Raw genomic sequence first — 25,314 nt, 5'->3', positions numbered from 1 at the left:
TCCAGTGGATTTTGATTTTATTTTTTAGCACTGTTGTCGTGCGTTACCTGTGCTGCTCCACAGCCTGTCCAGTGGATTTTTACTTTATTTTTTAGCACTGTTGTCGTGCGTTACCTGTGCTGCTCCACAGCCTGTCCAGTGGATTTTTATTTATTATTTTATTTTATTATTTATTTATTTATTTATTTATTTATTTATTTATTTTTAGCACTGTTGTCGTGCGTTACCTGTGCTGCTCCACAGCCTGTCCAGTGGATTTTTATTTTATTTTTTAGCACTGTTGTCGTGCGTTACCTGTGCTGCTCCACAGCCTGTCCAGTGGATTTTGATTTTATTTTTTAGCACTGTTGTCGTGCGTTACCTGTGCTGCTCCACAGCCTGTCCAGTGGATTTTTACTTTATTTTTTAGCACTGTTGTCGTGCGTTACCTGTGCTGCTCCACAGCCTGTCCAGTGGATTTTTATTTTATTTTTTACCACTGTTGTCGTGCGTTACCTGTGCTGCTCCACAGCCTGTCCAGTGGATTTTGATTTTTATTTTATTTTTTTGGGCGCTGTTGTCGTGCGTTACCTGTGCTGCTCCACAGCCTGTCCAGTGGATTTTTATTTAGCGCTGTTGTCGTGCGTTACCTGTGCTGCTCCACAGCCTGTCTAGTGGATTTTTATTTTGTTTTAGCACTGTTGTCGTGCGTTGCCTGTGCTGCTCCACAGCCTGTCCAGTGGATTTTTATTTTTATTTTATTTTATTTTTTAGCACTGCTGTTGTGCGTTACCTGTGCTGCTCCACAGCCTGTCTAGTGGATTTTTATTTTGTTTTAGCACTGTTGTTGTGCGTTACCTGTGCTGCTCCACAGCCTGTCTAGTGGATTTTTATTTTGTTTTAGCACTGTTGTTGTGCGTTACCTGTGCTGCTCCACAGCCTGTCTAGTGGATTTCTATTTTGTTTTAGCACTGTTGTCGTGCGTTACCTGTGCTGCTTCACAGCCTGTCTAGTGGATTTTTATTTTGTTTTAGCACTGTTGTCGTGCGTTGCCTGTGCTGCTCCACAGCCTGTCTAGTGGATTTTTATTTTATTTTATTTTTTAGCACTGTTGTTGTGCGTTACCTGTGCTGCTCCACAGCCTGTCTAGTGGATTTTTATTTTATTTTATTTTTTAGCACTGTTGTCGTGCGTTGCCTGTGCTGCTCCACAGCCTGTCCAGTGGATTTTTATTTTATTTTATTTTTTAGCACTGTTGTTGTGCGTTACCTGTGCTGCTCCACAGCCTGTCTAGTGGATTTTTATTTTATTTTAGCACTGTTGTCGTGCGTTACCTGTGCTGCTCCACAGCCTGTCTAGTGGATTTTTATTTTGTTTTAGCACTGTTGTCGTGCGTTGCCTGTGCTGCTCCACAGCCTGTCCAGTGGATTTTTATTTTTATTTTATTTTTTAGCACTGTTGTCGTGCGTTGCCTGTGCTGCTCCACAGCCTGTCCAGTGGATTTTTATTTTATTTTATTTTTTAGCACTGTTGTTGTGCGTTACCTGTGCTGCTCCACAGCCTGTCTAGTGGATTTTTATTTTATTTTAGCACTGTTGTCGTGCGTTACCTGTGCTGCTCCACAGCCTGTCTAGTGGATTTTTATTTTGTTTTAGCACTGTTGTCGTGCGTTGCCTGTGCTGCTCCACAGCCTGTCCAGTGGATTTTTATTTTTATTTTATTTTATTTTTTAGCACTGTTGTCGTGCGTTACCTGTGCTGCTCCACAGCCTGTCTAGTGGATTTTTATTTTATTTTAGCACTGTTGTCGTGCGTTACCTGTGCTGCTCCACAGCCTGTCTAGTGTCGGATTCCCTGTTTGGGAATCCGCTAGCTTAGCGTAGCTACTAGCTCTTAGCCGTTTTAGCATGGCGGCTTCTCCTGTCTCTCCCGTACTTTTCTGCTCTGGGTGTGAAATGTTTAGTTATTCCTCGGCCTCTTTTAGCAGTAACGGTACATGTAATAAGTGCAGCTTATTCGTAGCTTTGGAGGCCAGGCTGGGCGAATTGGAGGCTCGGCTCCGCACCGTGGAAAATTCTACAGCTAGCCAGGCCCCTGTAGTCGGTGCGGACCAAGGTAGCTTAGCCGCCGTTAGTTCCCCCCTGGCAGACCCCGTGCAGTCGGGAAGGCAGGCTGACTGGGTGACTGTGAGGAGGAAGCGTAGCCCTAAACAGAAGCCCCGTGTACACCGTCAACCCGTTCACATCTCTAACCGTTTTTCCCCACTCGACGATACACTCGCCGAGGATCAAACTCTGGTTATTGGCGACTCTGTTTTGAGAAATGTGAAGTTAGCGACACCAGCAACCATTGTCAATTGTCTTCCGGGGGCCAGAGCAGGCGACATCGAAGGACATTTGAAATTGCTGGCTAAGGCTAAGCGTAAATTTGGTAAGATTGTAATTCACGTCGGCAGTAATGACACTCGGTTACGCCAATCGGAGGTCACTAAAATTAACATTGAATCGGTGTGTAACTTTGCAAAAACAATGTCGGACTCTGTTGTTTTCTCTGGGCCCCTCCCCAATCAGACCGGGAGTGACATGTTTAGCCGCATGTTCTCCTTGAATTGCTGGCTGTCTGAGTGGTGTCCAAAAAATGAGGTGGGCTTCATTGATAATTGGCAAAGCTTCTGGGGAAAACCTGGTCTTGTTAGGAGAGACGGCATCCATCCCACTTTAGAGGGAGCAGCTCTAAAGTGCAGCTTAACAGTATTCCCTGAAAACTCCCTTTTGTCTGATCATTTTTTAATAACATTTACATTTACCCTGATGGACTACCCTGCAGTGGGGAATAAGTTTCATTACACTAGAAGTCTTTCAGAAAGCGCTGTAACTAGGTTTAAGGATATGATTCCTTCTTTATGTTCTCTAATGTCATATACCAACACAGAGCAGAGTAGCTACCTAAACTCTGTAAGGGAGTTAGAGTATCTTGTCAATAGTTTTACATCCTCATTGAAGACAACTTTGGATGCTGTAGCTCCTCTGAAAAAGAGAGCTTTAAATCAGAAGTGTCTGACTCCGTGGTATAACTCACAAACTCGTAGCTTAAAGCAGATAACCCGTAAGTTGGAGAGGAAATGGCGTCTCACTAATTTAGAAGATCTTCACTTAGCCTGGAAAAAGAGTTTGTTGCTCTATAAGAAAGCCCTTCGTGAAGCTAGGACATCTTTCTACTCATCACTAATTGAAGAAAATAAGAACAACCCCAGGTTTCTTTTCAGCACTGTAGCCAGGCTGACAAAGAGTCAGAGCTCTATTGAGCTGAGTATTCCATTAACTTTAACTAGTAATGACTTCATGACTTTCTTTGCTAACAAAATTTTGACTATTAGAGAAAAAAATTACTCATAACCATCCCAAAGATGTATCGTTATCTTTGGCTGCTTTCAGTGATGCCGGTATTTGGTTAGACTCTTTCTCTCCGATTGTTCTGTCTGAGTTATTTTCATTAGTTACTTCATCCAAACCATCAACATGCTTATTAGACCCCATTCCTGCCAGGCTGCTCAAGGAAGTCCTACCATTATTTAATGCTTCAATCTTAAATATGATCAATCTATCTTTGTTAGTTGGTTATGTACCACAGGCCTTTAAGGTGGCAGTAATTAAACCATTACTTAAAAAGCCATCACTTGACCCAGCTATCTTAGCTAATTATAGGCCAATCTCCAACCTTCCTTTTCTCTCAAAGATTCTTGAGAGGGTAGTTGTAAAACAGCTAACTGATCACCTGCAGAGGAATGGTCTATTTGAAGAGTTTCAGTCAGGTTTTAGAATTCATCATAGTACAGAAACAGCATTAGTGAAGGTTACAAATGATCTTCTTATGGCTTTGGACAGTGGACTTATCTCTGTGCTTGTTCTGTTGGACCTCAGTGCTGCTTTTGATACTGTTGACCATAAAATTTTATTACAGAGATTAGAGCATGTCATAGGTATTAAAGGCATTGCGCTGCGGTGGTTTGAATCATATTTGTCTAATAGATTACAGTTTGTTCATGTAAATGGGGAATCTTCTTCACAGACTAAAGTTAATTATGGAGTTCCACAAGGTTCTGTGCTAGGACCAATTTTATTCACTTTATACATGCTTCCCTTGGGCAGTATTATTAGACGGTATTGCTTAAATTTTCATTGTTACGCAGATGATACCCAGCTTTATCTATCCATGAAGCCAGAGGATACGCACCAATTAGCTAAACTGCAGGATTGTCTTACAGACATAAAGACATGGATGACCTCTAATTTCCTGCTTTTAAACTCAGATAAAACTGAAGTTATTGTACTTGGCCCCACAAATCTTAGAAGCATGGTGTCTAACCAGATCGTTACTCTGGATGGCATTTCCCTGATCTCTAGTAATACTGTGAGAAATCTTGGAGTTATTTTTGATCAGGATATGTCATTCAAAGCGCATATTAAACAAATATGTAGGACTGCCTTTTTGCATTTACGCAATATCTCTAAAATCAGAAAGGTCTTGTCTCAGAGTGATGCTGAAAAACTAATTCATGCATTTGTTTCCTCTAGGCTGGACTATTGTAATTCATTATTATCAGGTTGTCCTAAAAGTTCCCTAAAAAGCCTTCAGTTGGTTCAGAATGCTGCAGCTAGAGTACTGACGGGGACTAGCAGGAGAGAGCATATCTCACCCGTGTTGGCCTCCCTTCATTGGCTTCCTGTTAATGCTAGAATAGAATTTAAAATTCTTCTTCTTACTTATAAGGTTTTGAATAATCAGGTCCCATCTTATCTTAGGGACCTCATAGTACCATATTACCCCATTAGAGCGCTTCGCTCTCAGACTGCGGGCTTACTTGTAGTTCCTAGGGTTTGTAAGAGTAGAATGGGAGGCAGAGCCTTCAGCTTTCAGGCTCCTCTCCTGTGGAACCAGCTCCCAATTCAGATCAGGGAGACAGATACCCTCTCTACTTTTAAGATTAGGCTTAAAACTTTCCTTTTCGCTAAGGCTTATAGTTAGGGCTGGATCGGGTGACCCTGGACCATCCCTTGGTTATGTTGCTTTAGACGTAGACTGTGTTTCATAATTATTGTATGGCCTTGCCTTGCAATGTGGAGCGCCTTGGGGCAACTGTTTGTTGTGATTTGGCGCTATACAAGAAAAAAGTTGATTGAAGTTGATTGATTGATAGTTTATCAAGTAGAGTAAAAATACTTGCAGGAACTTTCACGGGGAGGGCCTGGAACCAAAATGAAAGTCAAGGTAATATATTCATTTTCACTGTCTCGATTCTTCCTAATAGAGGAAGTGGGAGGACCTCTCATCTTTTCATGTCACTCTTTATTTGATTGATTAATTTGTTGTCAAATAGCTGTGTGGGACTGGGTGTAATAATAAATCCCACGTACCTAAAATCTTGTTTGGACCAGTGACAAGAGACATTCTAATTTAGTTCAGGTGTCCCCTATTTAAGGATGAAGCCAGCACCTGTTGAACATGCTTTTCTCTTTGAAAGCCTGAGGAAAATGGGACGTTCAAGACATTGTTCAGAAGAACAGCGTAGTTTGAATAAAAAGTTGATTGGAGAGGGGAAAACTTATACACAGGTGCAAAAAAATATAGGCTGTTTATCTACAATGATCTCCAGTGCTTTAAAATGGACAAAAAACAGAGACGTGTGGAAGAAAACGGAAAACAACCGTCAAAATGGATAGAAGAATAACCAGAATGGCAAAGGCTCACCCATTGATCAGCTCCAGGATGATCAAAGACAGTCTGGAGTTACCTGTAAGTGCTGTGACAGTTAGAAGACACCTGTGTGAAGCTAATTTATTTGCAAGAATCCCCCACAAAGTCCCTCTGTTAAATAAAAGACGTGCAGAAGAGGTTACAATTTGCCAAAGAACACATCAACTGGCCTAAAGAGAAATGGAGGAATATTTTGTGGACTGATGAGAATAAAATTGTTCTTTTTGGGTCCAAGGGCCGCAGTTTGTGAGACGATCCCCAAACTCTGAATTCAAGCCACAGTTCACAGTGAAGACAGTGAAGCATGGTGGTGCAAGCATCATGATACGGGCATGTTTCTCCTACTATGGTGTTGGGCCTATATATTGCATACCAGGTATCATGGATCAGTTTGGATATGTCAAAATACTTGAAGAGGTCATGTTGCCTTATGCTGAAGAGGACATGCCCTTGAAATGGGTGTTTCAACAAGACAATGACCCCAAGCACACTAGTAAACCAGCAAAATCTTGGTTCCAAACCAACAAAATTAATGCCTCACAGATGTGAAGAAATCATGAAAAACTGTGGTTATACAACTAAATACTAGCTAAAAAAGCAGTTTGAACATAATAATTTTGAGTTTGTAGCGTCAACAGCAGATGCTACTGTTATTGTGAACACCCCCTTTTCTACTTTTTTTACTAATAGCCCAATTTCATAGCCTTCAGAGTGTGCATATCATGAATGCTTGGTCTTGTTGGATTTGTGAGAATCTACTGAATATACTGGTACCTTGTTTCCCATGTAACAATAAGAAATATATTCAAAACCTGGATTGATCGTTTTAGTCACATAGCACTACTATTATTCTGAACACTACTGTACCTAAAATCTTGTTTGGACCAGTGACAAGCGACATTATCATTTAGTTCTGATGGCCAAGTACCTGAAATCATCATGGCTTCAGGCTTATTGTCATATTGAACCATGTTTATACAGACGGTGCATAAGTGCAGAATTTGAAAGGAGAGCGTTCGATATAAAAAGCAGAATGTCATCTGCAAATAACAGATAAGATAATAAAACAGATAATGCACAATTTCCCTTGGGACTAATAAAGTATTTGTTGTCTGTCTGTCTGTCAAATAGTGCCACCTTGTGGACTGATCCATTTTTATCTTTTATTCCTTGAATTTGTGCATTTTGATGGACAGCTTCAGCTAAACTTTCTACACTAAAGGCAAAAAGAATTGCAGACAAAGAATCCCCCTGCTTTACCATCTTCTCTATCTTTAAAAAAACTCAGAGCAATAACTATTAACTCTGACTTTGGACTTCGAACCTATATAAACCATATTATCCCAATGATCAAATTCTTTGAAGCTATCTAATAAGAAATATCCTGTCGACTCCATCAAATGGGCAATTCCATGAAAAATGGGAAATAAGCAGGCAAAATTTATTTTCAGTTAATACATTCTGAAAAAGGGTGCAACATATTTATATCCAATTTTACAATAAAAGTTGAGTTCATTAAGAAATATTAGCCAGCAGGCTGTTTAATGCGCATTGACTTAAAATGATGTCAGTGGCTTTGCACTTTCATTTTATATGTTAATGATAGATGTATGAAATTTATGTCTGTGTGAGCTGCTGCAACAACATATTTTCCTAGAAGGATCAATAAAGTGTCTATTCTATCTATCTATGTAATATCCCTTTTCCCCATGCAAATTTTGACTGTCAAATGATAGTTAAATTGGTCAGTTATCAGTTGTGCCAGATTTTTACTTTTTGGGGGGAGGTTGGGTTTGACATAGTGAGGCAAGTAAGTACTTTATCCACTGTCGAGTTTGAATGGAGAGGTCTGTAATTTTTATCGTAGGTTCAGTCCAACTGTGAGAAAGAAAATGTAAAAAAAATTCAGAAAATCAGTTTGATTTTGAAATAATTCATCTGCATTTTATTGTATGAAATAAGTATTTGATCACCTACCAACCAGCAAGAGTTTTGTCTCTCACAGACCTGTTAATTTTTCTTTAAGAAGCCCTCTTATTCTGCACTCTTTACCTGTATTAATTGCACCTGTTTGAACTTGTTACCTGTATAAAAGACACCTGTTCACACACTCAATCAGTCACACTCCAACCTGTCCACCATAGCCAAGACCAAAGAGATGTCTAAGGACACCAGGGACAAAACTGTAGACCTGCACAAGGCTGGGATGGACTACAGGACAACAGGCAAGCAGCTTGTTGAGAAGACAACAACTGTTGGAGTACCAGCCTGACATGTACAGGTGACGCAGGGAACCGTTAATAGTGTGAAAACAATAAGTCATCAGAGTGATGTGCACATCAGACACACTGATGAACAATTAACACACCCACATGTTTGCAATTATATGTGTGGATATAAAAGCATGCGCAAAGTGATGCGTAAAATGACACTAACAGTGGCTGCTTTAACATCAGAGGACCTTGCAAATGGTGCAATCCGACATGCGTGTGTATTCAGGAAATGCGAGAATTTACTTCCAAATGAGGATAATTGGCTCATGAACCGATTTCGATTATCAAGGCCACTGTGACTGGAGAGGCGGACAGAACTGCAGGTGGCCCAGAGCACAATACGGTGAGGAGCCAGGGGTTGTCTGTGTCCACACAGGTGCTGACCACGCTGGGCGTCCTGGCATCAGGGGCATTCCAGCATGAGCTGGCTGATCCATCAGGCGTGTGCCAGTGGACCAAGAGCCGAGTCACCAGCTTTGTGGAATGCAATCATCCAAAAGTCATCCAGATACATTCCAACATTACAGTGCATTTTGCAGCGAGAGACGTTTTCCCAAATGTAATCGGAGCAATTAACTGCACAAATGTTGCTATAAAGGTGCCATCACATGATGAATTTGTTTCTGTTAATGATGGTTATGGTGGCACGAGCTTGCCGGTGACCCAGTGTTTTCTATCGCCGTTGCAATTTTAAACAGTCCAAAATTTTGTTACCAATAATGCCGACACTCCAGATGGTGGGTTACATGTTCCAGGATGACCATGTATGATTGCAGATGGATTGCGGTGGATTTGGAGATCATCCTGTGAGTTTGCCATTTTGCAATTTTTTTCTATGGGGAAGCCAATCGCAACCTACCAGGACACCTGTCGACACGGTTTAACGGTGACTATTCAATGTTCCGAATGGCCCATTGGTCTGAAGGTCAGTCAGGCTGGATATGGAGATGGTATAATGCCTGGCCGAGAAGCCCCTGATCGGTTGTGTGAAATGTAAATAAAAACAGAATTCAATGATTTGCAAATCCTTTTGAACCTATATTCAATTGAATACACCACAAAGACAAGATATTTAATGTTCAAACTGATAAACCTTATTGTTTTTGTGCAAATATTTGCTCATTTTGAAATGGATGCCTGCAACACATTTCAAAAAAGCTGGGACAGTGTTATGTTTACCACTGTGTTACATCACCTTTCCTTCTAACAACACTCAATAAGTGTTCGGGAACTGAGGACACCGTTGGTATAAAAGGAGCATCCTCAAAAGTCTCAGCCATTCACAAGCAAAGATGGGGTGAGGATAGTCCACATAGTCCAACAGTTTAAGAACAATATTTCTCAATGTAGGGATTCCATCATCTACAGTCCATAATATAATCAGAAGATTCAGAGAATCTGGAGAACTTTCTACATGTACAGTTGTGCTCAAAAGTTTACATACCCTAGAAGAAGTTTAGTTTTTTTGGCCATTTGTCAGAGAATATGAATGATACAAAAACTTTGTTTCACTCATGGTTAGTGGTTGGGTGAAGCCATTTATTGTCAAACAACTGTGTTTACTCTTTTGAAATCATAATGACAACACTGTCTACTGCTTGCAGATTTACCATAGAGTGTCATACTGTTTATTCCTCGCTCTTCTACTTCTTGCACAGTCACTCAGTTTTTGAGAACTGTCTATTCCATGCAGATTTACCATAGAGTGCGATGTTTGTATTTCTTTGTAATTGATGTAAATAAAGTCCGAAACATATTCAGTGGCAGCTTCACCATCAGAGAACCTCGCCCACAATGACCATAAAAGGCTCCAAACTGCATTGATGTTAAAGGGGGCAACACACAGTATTAAGAACAGGGGTATGTAAACTTTTGATCAGGTTCATTTGGGTAATTTCTATTGTCATTATGATTTGAAAAGAGTAAACACTGTTGTTTGCCAATAAATGGCTTCACCCAACCACTAACCATGAATAAAAAAAAGGTTTTTGTGTTATTGTTCATATTCTCTGAAAAATGGCCAAAAAAATCTGCCAGGGTATGTAAACTTTTGAGCACAACTGTAAGCGGCAAGGCTGAAAACCAACACTGAATGCCTGTGACCTTCGATCCCTCAGGCGGCACTGCATTAAAAACCGACATCATTGTGTAAAGGATCTTCACACACTTCAGAAAAATATTGTCACTTAACACAGTTCGTCGCTACATCTACAAGTGCAAGTTAAAACTCTACCATGCAAAGTGAAAGCCATACATCAACAATATCCAGAAACGCTGCCGCCTTCTGTGGGCCCGAGGTCATTTGAAATGGACAGACGCAAAGTGGAAAAGTGTTGTGAAAGTGTAGGAACACGGACCCACAACAGGGGGCGTTAAATGAACGGGCAATGGATAAGCCAAACAGTAACAATTTAATGTTGTGAAGTGCGCAACGGAATACAGACAAATACAGTTTTTGGTACTACAAACAATTATATGTTGAGTGACGTGTGGGCAGGCTTGAGGATAGGAGACGTCCGTCCAGAACCGAGCCGGATCCCACACGGCCTTCACCGCCAACGGATCTGAAGAACACCGGAGCCGCCAAGTCCTGGATCCCCAGGTGGCCACCGTCTCCAGCTGTCAGACCTGGTACTGCTGGCAGAGAACAGAAACAGAGTTGATGAGTGTGAGTTCGCACACTCAGTAATCCCACAGTCTGTTCTTTTGGGAGGGAGCACCTCCACCTCCAATCACACACTCGTGCAGCTCCTGTCTAACCACTTATCTGGTTGGGGTGTGAAGCGAAGCCGTCGCTGATCACACCAAACGCCAATCCCACAGATAAGGCACCACCACAGGAAAACGGCTGCAAAAAGGTATCAGACTATAAGAGTCAAGTTTAGCAGAGAAATTACCTCTTATGGTAGCTGATTTCTCGGCGAGGAGGTGGAGTTGCAGCCCGGCCTTTATGGTGATGGTGATGAGTTGTATGAGTGACAGCTGGTGCTGATGATGAGTGACAGCTGTCACTCCCAGTGGCGCCGACGCCCTCTCGTGCTTGAAGCCCACACTCCAAGCAGGGCGCCATCTGGTGGTGGTGGGCCAGCAGTACCTCCTCTTCAGCAGCCCACACAACAGAAAAGTGTGCTGTGGTCTGATGAGTCCACATTTCAAACTGTTTGTACCAGCGCAAAGTTCAAAAGCCAGCATCTGTGATGGTATGGGGGTGTGATAGTGCCCATGGCATGGGCAACTTACACATCTGTGATGGCGCCATCAATGCTGAAAGGTACATCCAGGTTTTGGAGCAACAAATGCTGCTATCCAAGCAACGTCTTTTTCAGGGACGTCCCTGTTTATTTCAGCAAGACAATGCCAAGCCACATTCTGCACGTGTTACAACAGTGTGGCTTCGTAGTAAAAGAGTGCGGGTACTAGACTAACCTGCCTGCAGTCCAGACCTGTCACCCATTGAAAATGTGTGGTGCATTATGAAGTGCAAAATACGACAACGGAGACCCCGGACTGTTGAACAACTGAAGTCGTACATCAAGCAAGAATGGGAAAGAATTCCACCTACAAAGCTTCAACAATTAGTGTCCTCAGTTCCCAAACGCTTCTTGAGTGTTGTTAGGAGGAAAGGTGATGTAACACAGTGGTAAAGATACCACTGTCCCAGCTTTTTGGAAACGTGTTGCAGGCATCCATTTCAAAATGAGCAAATATTTGCACAAAAACGATAAAGTTTATCAGTTTGAACATTAAATATCTTGTCTTTGTGGTGTACTGAATTGAATATAGGTTGAAGAGGATTTGCAAATCGTATTCTGTTTTTATTTACATTTTACACAACGTCCCAACTTCATTGGAATTGGGGTTGTAAATGAAAAGAATTCCAGAGTTAAATGATGTAATTATGCAACATGAGGCCTTCATTTGGTATTTGGTTGACAGCTTTATTTCTTAAAGCTTCCAGAGTTCCAGACTTCATTACATGATAATCTTCCTCAGTTTTACAAGGAACGCTGAAAATTAAAGAATACAAAATGAGAATTTACAACAACAGATAACAAGACTGAACAAATGAAAACTATTAGGCTGTTCACCAGAAATGAAGTATACCACCTGTGTGGCTCATTTGTTCGTGGTCAGGTCTGGCAATGTAGGGAACACTCCCACAGGGACGACTGTCCACCGTGAACTCTTCTGAAATAAACGCCCACAATTAACACAAAACCATCAGCATCATTCAGCACAGGTGATCAGGCGTGTTCCTACGACTTACCTTTGTCAGCTTCATCTGAAGTCTCAGCTTTGTCCACCTGGTTCCTGTCTACCGACAGAGCTTTTTTCTTCAGGTAGCTCCCGTCCTTCTTGAGAACCGGGGCCACCAGCCAAGCCCGGTGAGGAACCTCAATGACACATTCACACTGCAAAGGGAGCGCCATCAACCGAAGTGCATCCAACAGCTCAACGATCTGTGTTATACTGGAATAAACAAGATGACGTACAGAGTCATTAAAGTCCCCACCCTCATCGTGAACTCGCATCAAAATTTGAAAGTGAAATTGAGAAAACACTGGCAGGGTACAAACTCTCTCCCTGATAAATACTTGATAAGTGAACGCTCCATTTTGTACAAAATGGGACTCATGCAAGAGCACTGTCCTAAATTTCTCAAATTCTTCATGATGGGTGACTGTGTGACACCAGATTCAACAAACACTCACAAATCCAGGGAATTGCCTAAAGTTTGTGTAAACCTCCTGAATTCCGTCTGCATGAAACTCAGCATTCATTCATGAGAATAGCGATTTATTATCAACAATGGCCCCAAATATACCAAATAAGGTCACGCCTCCATATGTAAGCAGCAAGCAATCTGGACACTGGCATCGGCAACACTACGGAACGTTTCTTTCTTTCTTACTTTTTTATTTTTCAGACTGACACAAGCAAGTCTGAGATTTTTAACTGTGCAAAAATAAAAACTAAGGGAAGGGGGGGTGGTAAGTGCTTTTAATACCGTTTCTCTCCACCAATGGTTGGACTCCCCTTGCTAAAGTAAGGAAGTAATAGGTTTTCAAGAAAATAGATTATTTTTTTTAAATGACTAGCCAGATGAATGTTAACAGTCTGTCATGGAGAGAAGGTCAGAGGTGCCCACTCAAAGTGTTAAAGGTATCTTTTGTACATTTTGAATATTTTGAATTTATTGTGCCATGTTCTGTACTATAATGACTGAGAATTAGTCATGCCGGGATTCTACACACTCCAATACAGTAGGTGGCAGTACGGCCCTCTAAAGCTGGACTGTAATTCACCAATAAACACAAAGAACCAGTGTTGTCAACTTCGCAACTTTGCCCTTACATTTAGCGACTATTCAGACCCCTACCGTGATTGTTTTTTAATTAACTAGCGAGAAATCTAGTGACTTTTCCTGGTATTATTGGACACACTAATGTGAAAGCACACATTTCTCCTTAATGAACAGCAGGTGCTACCGTGGGACAGGGCCCCTCCCTTACCACCGCCCGCCCCCTCCATGCGCACGGAAAAGGAGGCAGGCAAACAGTAGCGAGTTCCTCCATTTCATTGACTGAGAGCTATTTGCACTGAGCACTGATTGGCTCACACAGATGTAAGACAGACTGGATCCCACCTCTGTCTTTGCGACTGTGCATGGTTACTTCTTGCCACATAAATTCTGCTAGTGTGTTGTCCATGGGGATCCATGGGCTCTAGATTGGGCAGTGTTCATAAAATAGGTAGCTGACATTTTTCAAGGATTGTAATAAATTATGCAAAGTTTCTATAATGATTTAGAATGGTGTGAGTCCAGAATGTAATTATCAACATTCAGTGTTCACTGTTGTTACGTAATATCCGTAATGGCTCCAAAAATATTAGTCCTATCAATGTTCCATTATGACAGCGTTCATCCATGACCCAAAATACATAAACATACCAAACAGCAAATGCCAGCTGTGCCCAATTTGCCCGTGATTGAAGTTATACGCACGCACACACACACACACACACACACACACACGCATACATGTACACATACAATATGTAGATGATTTACCGCCCCCTGCTGGGATGGCGTTTGAGTCCAGAATTTAATTATTAGCATCCATTATTCACTGCTGTTATCTAAAATCTCTAATTTCTCCAAAAATATTTGTCCTATCAACTTTCTGTTTTGCGACATTCATTCTTGACCCAAAACAGATAAACATAACAAATGTCAACTCTATGGAGCTAAATCAAGGCCAAAAGTTTTGTAATCTGAAAATAAAAAAAGACTGAAAAAATAAATTTTGAAACTGACTTGTCTTGTTCTTGAATTTTAATACATTTTTTTTTATTTTAATACATTCTTCAATTTAAATACATTTTTGATTCAGCTCTGTAATTTTTTGATCAAATAATTTATTTTCATTCATATTTCTTTTTTCACCTTCAGATCTTTTTTTCACTTTCAGATCTTATTTTTTCAGTTTCAAACTTTTGGCCCTGTTCTGGCGTGGGAGGGTGTGGCTTCGATTGAGAGGGCCGTGGAATTGTGAGTGACAGGAGAGCAATCAGTCCTCACATGATGTTGCTTTGTGCAGCTTCACATTTAGGTGATATACTGTGGCTGAAGTTATTATGAGGGCTGCAAACTAACAATGATCTGATTTTCAGTTCATTTTGAAATCAAACACAGGTCAATGTGCAAAAGAGCAATTTTGCAGACAAACGGATGATCACAAAGTGTAAAGTTGGGCTCACCAGCGTCAAAATGACTGTAAGCCGCGGAAGAAATAAAACCAGCAAGAAGAAACACAGAGGAGACTGTCCTGGAACCCAGGGTTCGGTTCGAGCTGGTCTTGTGGCTTTCAGGTTGTTAAAATGTATGAATGTATGAATACACACACAGGCTGATTTTGTGTTTGTGGATCTTTTTGTTTGTTTTTATTTTTGGGAAGTCATGTGATCCACAGATGTATGTAATCAATGTGCCGGTGTATATAATTAAAGCGGCCCCTCATTGTGGTGGGGTTTTTTTTTTTTTGGTCACAGAGAAACCTTTGGCTCATTTTTTTTCTTCATCATTTTTTCAACCTTGCGCAGATGCAGAACTGCATTTAATGACTGTAACACAGGTGAACTGCAGCCTGACGCACGATGCGCACGCCAGCCAGACTCTGCAGGAGTGTGTTTTGTGGACCACGTTTAAAAAGTTCCTCAACTTCAAAGCACATCCTGTTGCTGCACTCAGCCACAGAAACAGCAGACAGCAGAAAGAGCTCAGAGAGACATCAATGTCTGCAGCAACAGGCTGATAACAGCGATCACATGATGACTGATAAAATAACTGTACGCCTCCAAAAACTTGAAATCCTTCATGGTCGTCGTCTTCCAATATTTCATTCCTCAAAATATTGCTTTCGATCTTCGGGATCAAGAGTTGACACATAATCTGAAGCCACCTTCCCGTGCATCTGCTTGGAGTCTGGAGTTTTCTGCCTACCGTCTGTGTATGCATGTGTGGGGAAAGGTGGAAGTAAATAACAGCGATCCTTTCTATGGCGACGCAGCCAGGCGTCCAATTACTTTTGGGCAACACAGACAACATGCTGCAATTCCTTTACTGGCCACCAGGTTTGGATGCATATGCACTGAAATTCAAGCAGACAATTTACACTTTTGAGCTCACATCCATTTATCCAAATGTTTCTGGCTCTAACTGTAAATCTTCACGTTGTGTGTAGGTGAGATGTGGCAGTGCGAGCAGTGGATACACACTTGGTGAGGTACACGGCACAAACAGCTCCGTGCTGCAGATGTGGGATCACAGCTTGTAAAGCCAGGTGTGGATCTGCCAGATCCAGAGCGACCTGCAAGAGAGATCATCCAGCCTGCGTCACAGCATTTAAACCCAGCAGCAGAAACACGTCCAATCGGGCCATTGAGAGACTAGCGTCACGGCTATTCAGTTATGATTGCTTATAAAATGATAATTTTGAGTCCAAATTCTCTGATTTCAGCTTCTTAAATATGAGCATTTTCTGTTTTTTGCACAGCGGAGCCAGTGGGCTCGACTAGTGTGCAGGTGACTGACTGACTGAGACACCTTATTCTCTTCTTCCTTCAGCTGCTCCCGGGTCACCATAGCAGATCAATCGTTTCCATCTCACCCTGTCATCTGTATCACCAAACCTGGTACAGTAGTGTTCAGAATAATAGTAGTGTGGCATTCAGTCAGTGAGTTTGTCAATTTTGTGGAACAAACAGGTGTGAATCAGGTGTCCCCTATGTAACGATGAAGCCAGCACCTGTTGAACATGCTTTTCTCTTTGAAAGCCTGAGGAAAATGGGACAATCAAGACATTGTTCAGAAGAACAGTGTAGTTTGATTAAAAAGTTGACTGGAGAGGGGAAAACTTATACGCAGGTGCAAAAAAATTATAGGCTGTTCATCTACAATGATATCCAATGCTTTAAAATGGACAAAAAAAACAGAGACGTGTGGAAGAAAATGGAAAACAACCATCAAAATGGATAGAAGAATAACCAGAATGGCAAAGGCTCACCCATTGATCAGCTCCAGGATGATCAAAGACAGTCTGGAGTTACCTGTAAGTGCTGTGACAGTTAGAAGACGCCTGTGTGAAGCTAATTTATTTGCAAGAATCCCCCGCAAAGTCCCTCTGTTAAATAAAAGTTTGTGACAGTTTGTGAGACGACCCCCAAACTCTGAATTCAAGCCACAGTTCACAGTGAAGACAGTGAAGCATGGTGGTGCAAGCATCATGATATGGGCATGTTTCTCCTACTATGGTGTTGGGCCTATATATCGCATACCAGGTATCATGGATCAGAAGAGGTCATGTTGCCTTATGCTGAAGAGGACATGCCCTTGAAATGGGTGTTTCAACAAGACAATGACCCCAAGCACACTAGTAAACCAGCAAAATCTTGGTTCCAAACCAACAAAATTAATGCTTCACAGATGTGACGAAATCATGAAAAACTGTGGTTATACAACTAAATACTAGTTTAGTGATTCACAGGATTGCTAAAAAAGCAGTTTGAACATAATAGTTTTGAGTTTGTAGCGTCAACAGCAGATGCTACTATTATTGTGAACACCCCCTTTTCTACTTTTTTTTTTACTAATAGCCCAATTTCATAGCCTTAAGAGTGTGCATATCATGAATGCTTGGTCTTGTTGGATTTGTGAGAATCTACTGAATCTACTGGTACCTTGTTTCCCATGTAACAATAAGAAATATACTCAAAGCCTGGATTAATCTTTTTAGTCACATAGCACTACTATTATTCTGAACACTACTGTATATGCATTATACACTGACCCCAAGAAGGCTCTTGATTTCAGTCAAATGGTCAAAGATCAAGGTCACTGTACATTGTAAAAATCTTGCAAGCCCAATCCACATTTTGTCATGTCCGATCTCGATACCTGAATTTGGATATCTACCAATACTATTCTGATATCAGAACTCTTGTTTGCTTTATTATTATTATTGTTATTATTGACTTTATATGAGGATATTTTGTATTCCCAGTTCTACATCTTCATGATGAAGTGGTATAGCGGAGGATTTTCTTAAAAGAAAGACCTTCTGGAGAAGGCGTTCAACCGTGTCCATCGGGGCACCCTGTGGGGGGTGCGCCGGGAGTACGGGGTCTGGGGTCCTTTGCTAAGGGCTATCCGGTCTCTGTATGACCGCAGCAGGAGCTTGGTTCGCATTGCCGGTAGTAAGTCAAATCTGTTTCCAGTGCACGTTGGCCTCCAGCAGGGCTGCCCTTTGTCATCGGTTCTGTTCATTATTTTTATGGACAGAATTTCTAGGCGCAGCCAGGGTGTAGAGGGGGTCTGGTTTGGGAACCACAGAATCTCGTCTCTGCTGTTTGCGGACGATGTGGTTCTGTTGGCTTTATCAAATCAGGACCTTCAGCATGCACTGGGGTGGTTTGCAGCCGAGTGTGAAGCGTCTGGGATGAAAATCAGCTCCTCCAAATCCGAGGCCATGGTTCTCGACCGGAAAAAGGTGCTTTGTCCTCTTCAGGTCGGTGGAGTGTCCTTGCCTCAAGTGGAGGAGTTTAAGTATCTCGGGGTCTTGTTCACGAGTGAGGGACAGATGGAGCGTGAGATCGACAGAAGGATCGGTGCAGCATCTGCAGTGATGCGGTCTCTGTATCGGACCGTCGTGGTGAAGAGAGAGCTGAGTAGGGGGGCAAAGCTCTCGATTTACCGATCGATCAACGTTCCGATCCTCACCTATGGTCATGGGATTTGGCTCATGACCAAAAGAATGAGATCGCGAGTACAAGCGGCCGAGATGAGTTTCCTCCGCAGGGTGGCTTGGCACTCCCTTAGAGAAAGGGTGAGGAGCTCGGTCACTCGGGAGGACCTCGGAGTCGAGCCACTGCTCCTCCACGTCGAAAGGAGTCAGTTGAGGTGGCTCGGACTGAAGTGTTTGGGGTTGTAGATTTTCCGGATGCCCCCTGGACGCCTCGCTGGAGTGGTGTTCCGGGCACGTCCCATTGGGAGGAGGCCCCGGGGAAGACCCAGGACACGCTGGAGGGACTACATCTCTCGGCTGGCTTGGGAACACCTTGGGGTTCCCCCGGTGGAGCTGGGGGAGGTGTGTGTGGATCGGGAGGTCTGGGCGACTTTGCTTGAGCTGCTGCCCCCGCGACCCGACTCCGGATAAAGCGGAAGAAAATGGATGGATGGGTGGATGGAAATAATTATTAGTCTGTAAAATATGTTTTCATTATCATGTCACTTTATTTTCTGTGTTGAGTTGCATCTCAGAAACAGGCAAAGTTATAGGGGGAAGATAATACTTCTTAACTAAAAAGAAAAGTGCAATATATCAGGTCTCTGTTGCTAATTATCTATGATGCAATGTTTCCTCAAAAAAGCATTCAATATAGGGCAGATTTTAAAAGTGCTATATAGAGAAAACTACTTAAACTAGGTCCCTAAAATTTGTAAGATATCCCGCAATGTGAAACGATGTATATCAAACATCAGCAGTGCACTCAAATTTAATACAGAAATTTAGGTCAATGAATGAATCTCTGTATGTCTCTGATGTCTTAGTTTTTTTATTTTTTATAAATTTGCAAAAATAAAAAAACACTTTCATGTTGTCATTATGGGGTATTGTGAGTAGAATTTTGAGGGGAAAATGAATTTACTCCATTTTGGAACAAGGCTGTAACATAACAAAATGTGGAAAAAGAGAAGCGCTGTAAATATTTTCCGGATCGGCTCTCGCATGACAACATGTGGAATGGTAAATAACCAGATGCTGCCATAAAGTTTTGGATTTAAATATTTAAGCTAGACAAATGTGACAAACCGCATGGAATCCATGTCCGGCGAGGAGTGAAGACGCCACACAGAGGTCAGTCTTGTGAAAGCGTACATTGTCGGGCCATTCCTCGCCTCGTCGGAGTCTCCACGATGCCCGCCAGGACTGGTAGTTTTGCACGGCTGTCCTATAGTGATCGTCCCTGACCTCCACACTGACCACACTGCCCTTGGAGCCCACTGAGGAAAACAAACAGAATTTCAGTTCTTCTGACATCTGGCTTTTCACTACAACACTAATTAGGCCCATGGTGGGTGTATGTAAACTTCTGACCACAACTGTATGTGGTCAGAACATATCAATCCAGCAAGAGTTTGTTGACTGAGGACGGACAACTGAATCCAGCAAGATCTCCCTGAATTTTGATCACCACAACGAATGTGCACAATAAAGAGGCATTTCACACTTTAAATATATATATACGAGGTCTATTAGAAAAGTATCCGACCTTATTATTTTTTTCAAAAAGCATATGGATTTGAATCACGTGTGATTACATCAGACATGCTTGAACCCTCGTGGGCATGCGAGAGTTTTTTCACGCCTGTCGGTTACGTCATTCGCCTGTGGGCAGTCTTTGAGTGAGGAGTGGCCCACCCTCTCGTCATTTTTTCATTGTTTAGGAATGGCTCAGAGACTGCTGCTTTGTTTGATCAACTTTTTTTCAAAACTGTAAGGCACAACTGAGTGGACACCATTTGATAAATTCAGCTGGTTTTCGGTAAAAATTTTAACGGCTGATGAGAGATTTTGGTCTGGTAGTGTCGCCGTAAGGACGGCCCACGGTGCCTGACGGCGATCTGCGCTTCGAGGCGGCAGCGTCTCGCCGTTTCAAGTTGAAAACTTCCACATTTCAGGCTCTGTTGACCCAGGAAGTCGTCAGAGAACAGAGAACTTTCAGAAGACGTCGGCATGCGGAGTTTATTCGGACATTCCATTGTTAACAGACATTTTGTAATGAAAGAACGTGTGGGAAGAGTCGCGCGGGGGGTCGCAACAGGAAAAACACCTCCGTTGGAAACCTTAATGGGCAAGTTGGAACATGCCCAAGCTGTTAAACAATTTCTTAGGTACTCACTTGTTGAAAGCCATCAAAAGCCGCCTGAATTTTACAAATGGTTTTCAACACGGAGGTGTTTTTTCTGTCGCGGCGCACACAGATTTGCCGAGTCGTCACGGAAACGACTCGGCGAATTTGCGCGCACATCTTTCATTACAAAATGTCCTTAAACAGTGGAATATCCGCATAAAGTCCTCATGCCGGCCTCTTCTGAACCTTCTCTGTTCTCTCACGACGTCCTGGGTGAATTAAGCCTTAAATTAAGATGTTTTCAGGTCGAAACAGGCCGACGACGGCGCCTGGAAGCGCTGCACGATGTCCCGCTGTGTGGGAAGTCCTTACAGCGACAGAAACACCCCATAATCTCTCATCAGCCGTTAAACTTTTCACCGAAAACCAGCTTAATTTCTCGAATAGTGTCCACTCGGATATTCCTCACAGGTCCAGAAAAAATTTTGATAAAGCAACGCGCGCCGTCTCGAGCAGCGTGTGAAACAAAGGAATTCAGCCGAGGGCTGGACCACATCTCACTCAAGGCCTGCCCACAGGGAAATGACGTCACCGACACGCGTGAAAAAAAACTCATGCATGCGCACGAGGGTTCAAGCATGATTGGTGTAATCGCACGTGATTCAAATCCATATAGTTAAAAAAAAATAAAAGGGTCGGTTTATTATGTAATAGACCTCGTATTTCACAGTAAATTCACTCTCTTAAGTATAAGCCCTTAAATAACAAATCTCCTACTGAAAACAAAGAGCCTGAGCAGCCTCAAACTAAGTCAGATCAACAGTTTAATATGTGGCCACAAAGCTGACATCAAATGACCTCTGGGCACTCGTGCCATATTTTTCGGAGTATAAGTGGCACCTGTTAAAAAAAAAAAAATGCCTCTTGAAGAGGGAAAACCCACACCGGAGTATAAGTTGCACCTTTTTTTCTCTATTTTCAAGCTCTTTATTTTGGGATTTTGGTGCATTATTGTGTATTTTTTAATTATTCATTTATTCTTTTATTATTAGAGTTTACTATGTTTAGTGCTTTGAATCCTGGGAAAGTCCGACATCAATAGTCATAACTATTATTAATAATGCGGGGGGGGGTGTGTGCAAGTGGCAACAGAGTATAAATTGCAGGACAGGTTTCCAAACTAACAGGGAAAAAGTCTGTGACTTTTAATTTGAAAAATGTGGTAAATATCTGTTTGTTAATTTATCACAAGTCATATTGTCACTGCAACACTGAGCCGCGATATCACAGGTTGCCCTCATATCGTGTAGGCCTCCTTGGCAGGCACACAGGATCTAGAAGAACTGGTTTTGTTTTGGGTTAGTCAATGATCAAGGTCAGAGGTCAACGTCATATCTTCAATCCCCTGCTAATACACATAGCAAAATAACTCATATGTGAAAATTAGTTGTCGACTGTTTTAAAGTCCATGTGACATTTTTACATCTTGCCTGATACTTGTAGGTGTGGCGTCAATGTGCTGACGTGACCCATGTTTTCAGATTCCTTTAAAGTAGACAATTCCGACTATTTTAATCTGAGACTGATAATACTGAGATGTTGACTGAATTACAGGGAACAGACCTGCTCGAGACATAAACAGAGACATAGCCCCCGACCCGGAGCCCGCCTCCAGCACACAATCTCCCTCTGTGACATCCATCATCATCAGCATAGCAACTGCATCCTGAGGAAAAAAAAAATAGGGGGGGGGGGGGGGTGTAGAAATAAAAAACAAAAGCAAACAAAAAAGCAATCACGTAGATCAGTGGAAACCTGTGGAGTAATTTACAAACTGGAACATACTGATGCAGGATTTTTAAGACTGATACTGATTTTTGATAACTGATGATACTGAAGTCTGATAAATTGACCAATATTTTTTTTCCGAGAAATGTACAGCATAAGCAAAGATTTCACCTACAGTTTGTTTTGTGTAGTTTTTGAGTCATTGCCAAGATACCGCGACACAATGTAGTTTGAAATTAAACTTGCTTAATTAACGTGAATGGAATTTGAACAGTACTTGACAGTAAGAGTTTTGATTAGAGCCCAACCGATATGGATTTTTTGAGGCCAATGCCGATAACGATATTTGAATGAAAAAAATGCCAATAATCGATAAATCGGCTGATTTGCCGATAGCCGATGAATCAGCCGATATTATTATTATTGTTTTTTTTTATAACTAAAATGTTCTTTTTTGGACCCTTAACAAAAAAGGTATGAGCTAAAAGCTGAAGCTTTGTCCTCATATTGATTAACTTTATAACAGAGAAGAACCTTTGTGAAATTAGCAAATACATATCCTTAAAAAGAGTTGTGAAATATATCTGATCTTACTACATAAACTGAGTTAATCAAACTGAGTTGAACAAAACGGGAGAAATGTGGGGTGAATGTAATCTCAAAGTTATTTCAAACAACATCCTTATAAACTTACGTATGCTTTTGTCAGCCGATCAGTGCAGTGTGATGGCAAACTACGGGGGCTGGTGATGAACACATTTAAGCAGGGGTATAAGCAGCTCTCAGTTGAATGGAGTCAGAGCTCCATCTACTGGACAAACGGTGCAAGGACATCTTACATTGCCGACACAAACCTTATTTCAAGAACTGTTCTGTTTATGAGAAATTATCGGTGTTCTATCGGCAAAATTTCGGCAGATAGTGAGTACTTTGAAAAGGGCTTATATCGGCCGATAATATCGGCCGACCGATATATCGGTCGGGCTCTAGTTTTGATAAATAAGGCTATGTATTTGTTTTTTTTTAAATGCCAAACTCCTGTTATGGAGCTCACTGTAAAAGCTCCACGCGGTGCTCTTAGTGACGACAAACTCTGCTCTAATCAGAATCCACTTTCTATCCAGCACACCTCAGCACAAATATTTGGTGAGATTCTGCATTGTCAGCATGGTACAGAAATCACCTCCTTTAAATATATATTTATATCATTTTATTTTAAGAGGGACAGCATTAAATCAAATCCTGTTAAGTATTTCACTATGACAAGCAACTTGGCATGAAGACAGCTGATTTCCACGTTGCTCAGTTGTCTTCTGTCTGCTGATTGTTGTGTTCCACAAAGGTGTGTTGGCAAAGGGGAGCTAGTGTGTATGCAGTGGTATGGCACGGTTGATCTTCTATCTCGCTGTTTCTTTTCTCTCCTTTATCAGCCATTATAAATGGTGATTTACCTGCAAGTCGCTGATACCAGCTGATGGTATCAGCTTGCTGATTTACCGGATCTGGCTCCAATACGTAGGCGGAAGAAATTCAAATCCTAATGACTAAGGCAGAGAAGTACCTTTGGGTAGGTGATGGCAGGCCCTCGCTTCATAAACAGCACATACTCCTCCAGGCTGGCACGGTGTATCTGCAGAGGAACCCCCATGTTTGTGTGCAGAACTCGACCTGCGGGCTGTCCGGCAATGTCACTGTGTTCAATAACCCCCCACCTGCTGTTCAGACATGACCCAGCCTTAAGCTGGAACATCTTCCTGAACTCCAACGTCCCTTTAAGACACTCAGCAGTGAGGATCTCCCCGAATGCAAGCAGCCGCTCTCCTGGAAGAGTGCACCTTTGACTGTCGTGGATTGGTCCTGGACCGTTTGTGTCCACAGCAGAACCGCCCACTTCATCCCCTCCTGTGTTTGTCTCACCATTTCCACTCTCCTCTTGCGTGTCATCGCACTGTGCAGGCAGATCAGACTCCCTCAGCTCTGTTCTGCCGTTCACATCATTTTGCCGGAGCAGCTGATCCACCTCGGGGCTCAGGACATCCCGGGACAGTAACCCGCTGATCCTCTCCAGAGGAGATAGGGGTCGCCTCCTCCTGAAGGTCAGCTTGGACCTCAGACGTGGAGCACCAGAGTGGTTTCCCTCATTCTCATTCCAACAAGATGATCCAGCTGAAATCCTTCTGCTGTTTTCCAGCGCTCGAATCAGCAGCTCACAGTGTCTCTGCCGTCTGTGACCCCACGTCCACATCCGCGCCAGTCGGTGCATCATCACAACCCCGGCAAAAGCCACGTGTTCACAATTTACTGCAGAGGAAAAGAGAATGTATAGACTGCAAACAGTGATCCATCACCACATAACTCCCAGAACCGAAAAAATATATATAATGTGATGTAACACAAATTTACAGCGCACAAAATTCACTTACACTGTTCAAACTACGCTATATAACTAAACAAACATCCAATTTCCGTCTGGCTGACAACTACAAAATCACATGGCCATGCTGAGGGGAAAAAAGCGACGTCAAATCTGTGCGACAACTGCAGTAATTTACATCAACCAACAGAGGGCGCGCTTACACCAAAACTCAACGGTCACTACTACACCTTCTTGCCAGTACTGGGTTGGACCCCCTTTTGCCCAAGGTGTTGAAAACATTCCTCAGAGATGTTGGTCCATATTGACATGATGACATCACACAGTCGCCCATTCAACCAGTCTGTCCATTCTCCTCTGACCTCAGGAATCACTTGAGGTCAAAGCAATCTCTCTCAAGAGGTATTTGTGATTTACTATAATTCAAAGTAATATAAACCAGATTTTTCCTTTGCATTTGGTGAATAGTCACAACTTAATTAACTTAAAATGACCTAATTTCATGAAATGGCAAACAATTGCTAAATAACTATATTCGTTCTCCAAAAACAAGCAAAAGAGAAAAAAAAAAAACTTTTTTCCATTTAAAAAACAACAACAACAACAAAAAAAAAACAATAATAATAATTCCTATTGCACCAAAAGCAGAATAGGTTCACTGTCAATGGAATAGATCCCTCTGCTGACGTCACAGGTTTTGATCGCCACAGCTGTTCATTCCGTGATGAAAACT

General features: G+C 42.1%; 1 protein-coding gene across 2 annotated transcripts; it reads right to left on the bottom strand.

Annotated features, from left to right (window-relative positions):
* Nucleotides 1-11,929: 11,929 nt before the first annotated feature.
* Nucleotides 11,930-24,667, bottom strand: trmt61b (tRNA methyltransferase 61B). 2 transcript variants are annotated; one of them, XM_034159747.1, is made up of 7 exons: nucleotides 23,769-24,667; nucleotides 22,043-22,145; nucleotides 19,378-19,568; nucleotides 15,785-15,876; nucleotides 12,273-12,475; nucleotides 12,113-12,190; nucleotides 11,930-12,012 (listed from the first exon to the last, which is right to left on the bottom strand). In XM_034159747.1, exons 1-7 carry the CDS (start codon nucleotides 24,471-24,473, stop codon nucleotides 11,978-11,980), a joined length of 1,407 nt encoding a protein of 468 aa, XP_034015638.1. In that variant the 5' UTR covers nucleotides 24,474-24,667; the 3' UTR covers nucleotides 11,930-11,977. The 2 variants fall into 2 exon arrangements, with proteins under 2 accessions (XP_034015638.1, XP_034015637.1); XM_034159746.1 differs by having other exon boundaries at nucleotides 12,113-12,193; nucleotides 23,769-24,662.
* Between the last annotated feature and the right edge of the window lie 647 nt (nucleotides 24,668-25,314).

The sequence above is a fragment of the Thalassophryne amazonica genome, chromosome 19 (genome assembly GCF_902500255.1).
Source record: "Thalassophryne amazonica chromosome 19, fThaAma1.1, whole genome shotgun sequence".
Taxonomy (NCBI): Eukaryota; Metazoa; Chordata; class Actinopteri; order Batrachoidiformes; family Batrachoididae; genus Thalassophryne; species Thalassophryne amazonica.
The sequence above is the reverse complement of the archived record's forward strand: the minus strand, read 5'-3'. Positions and strand labels throughout refer to the sequence as shown.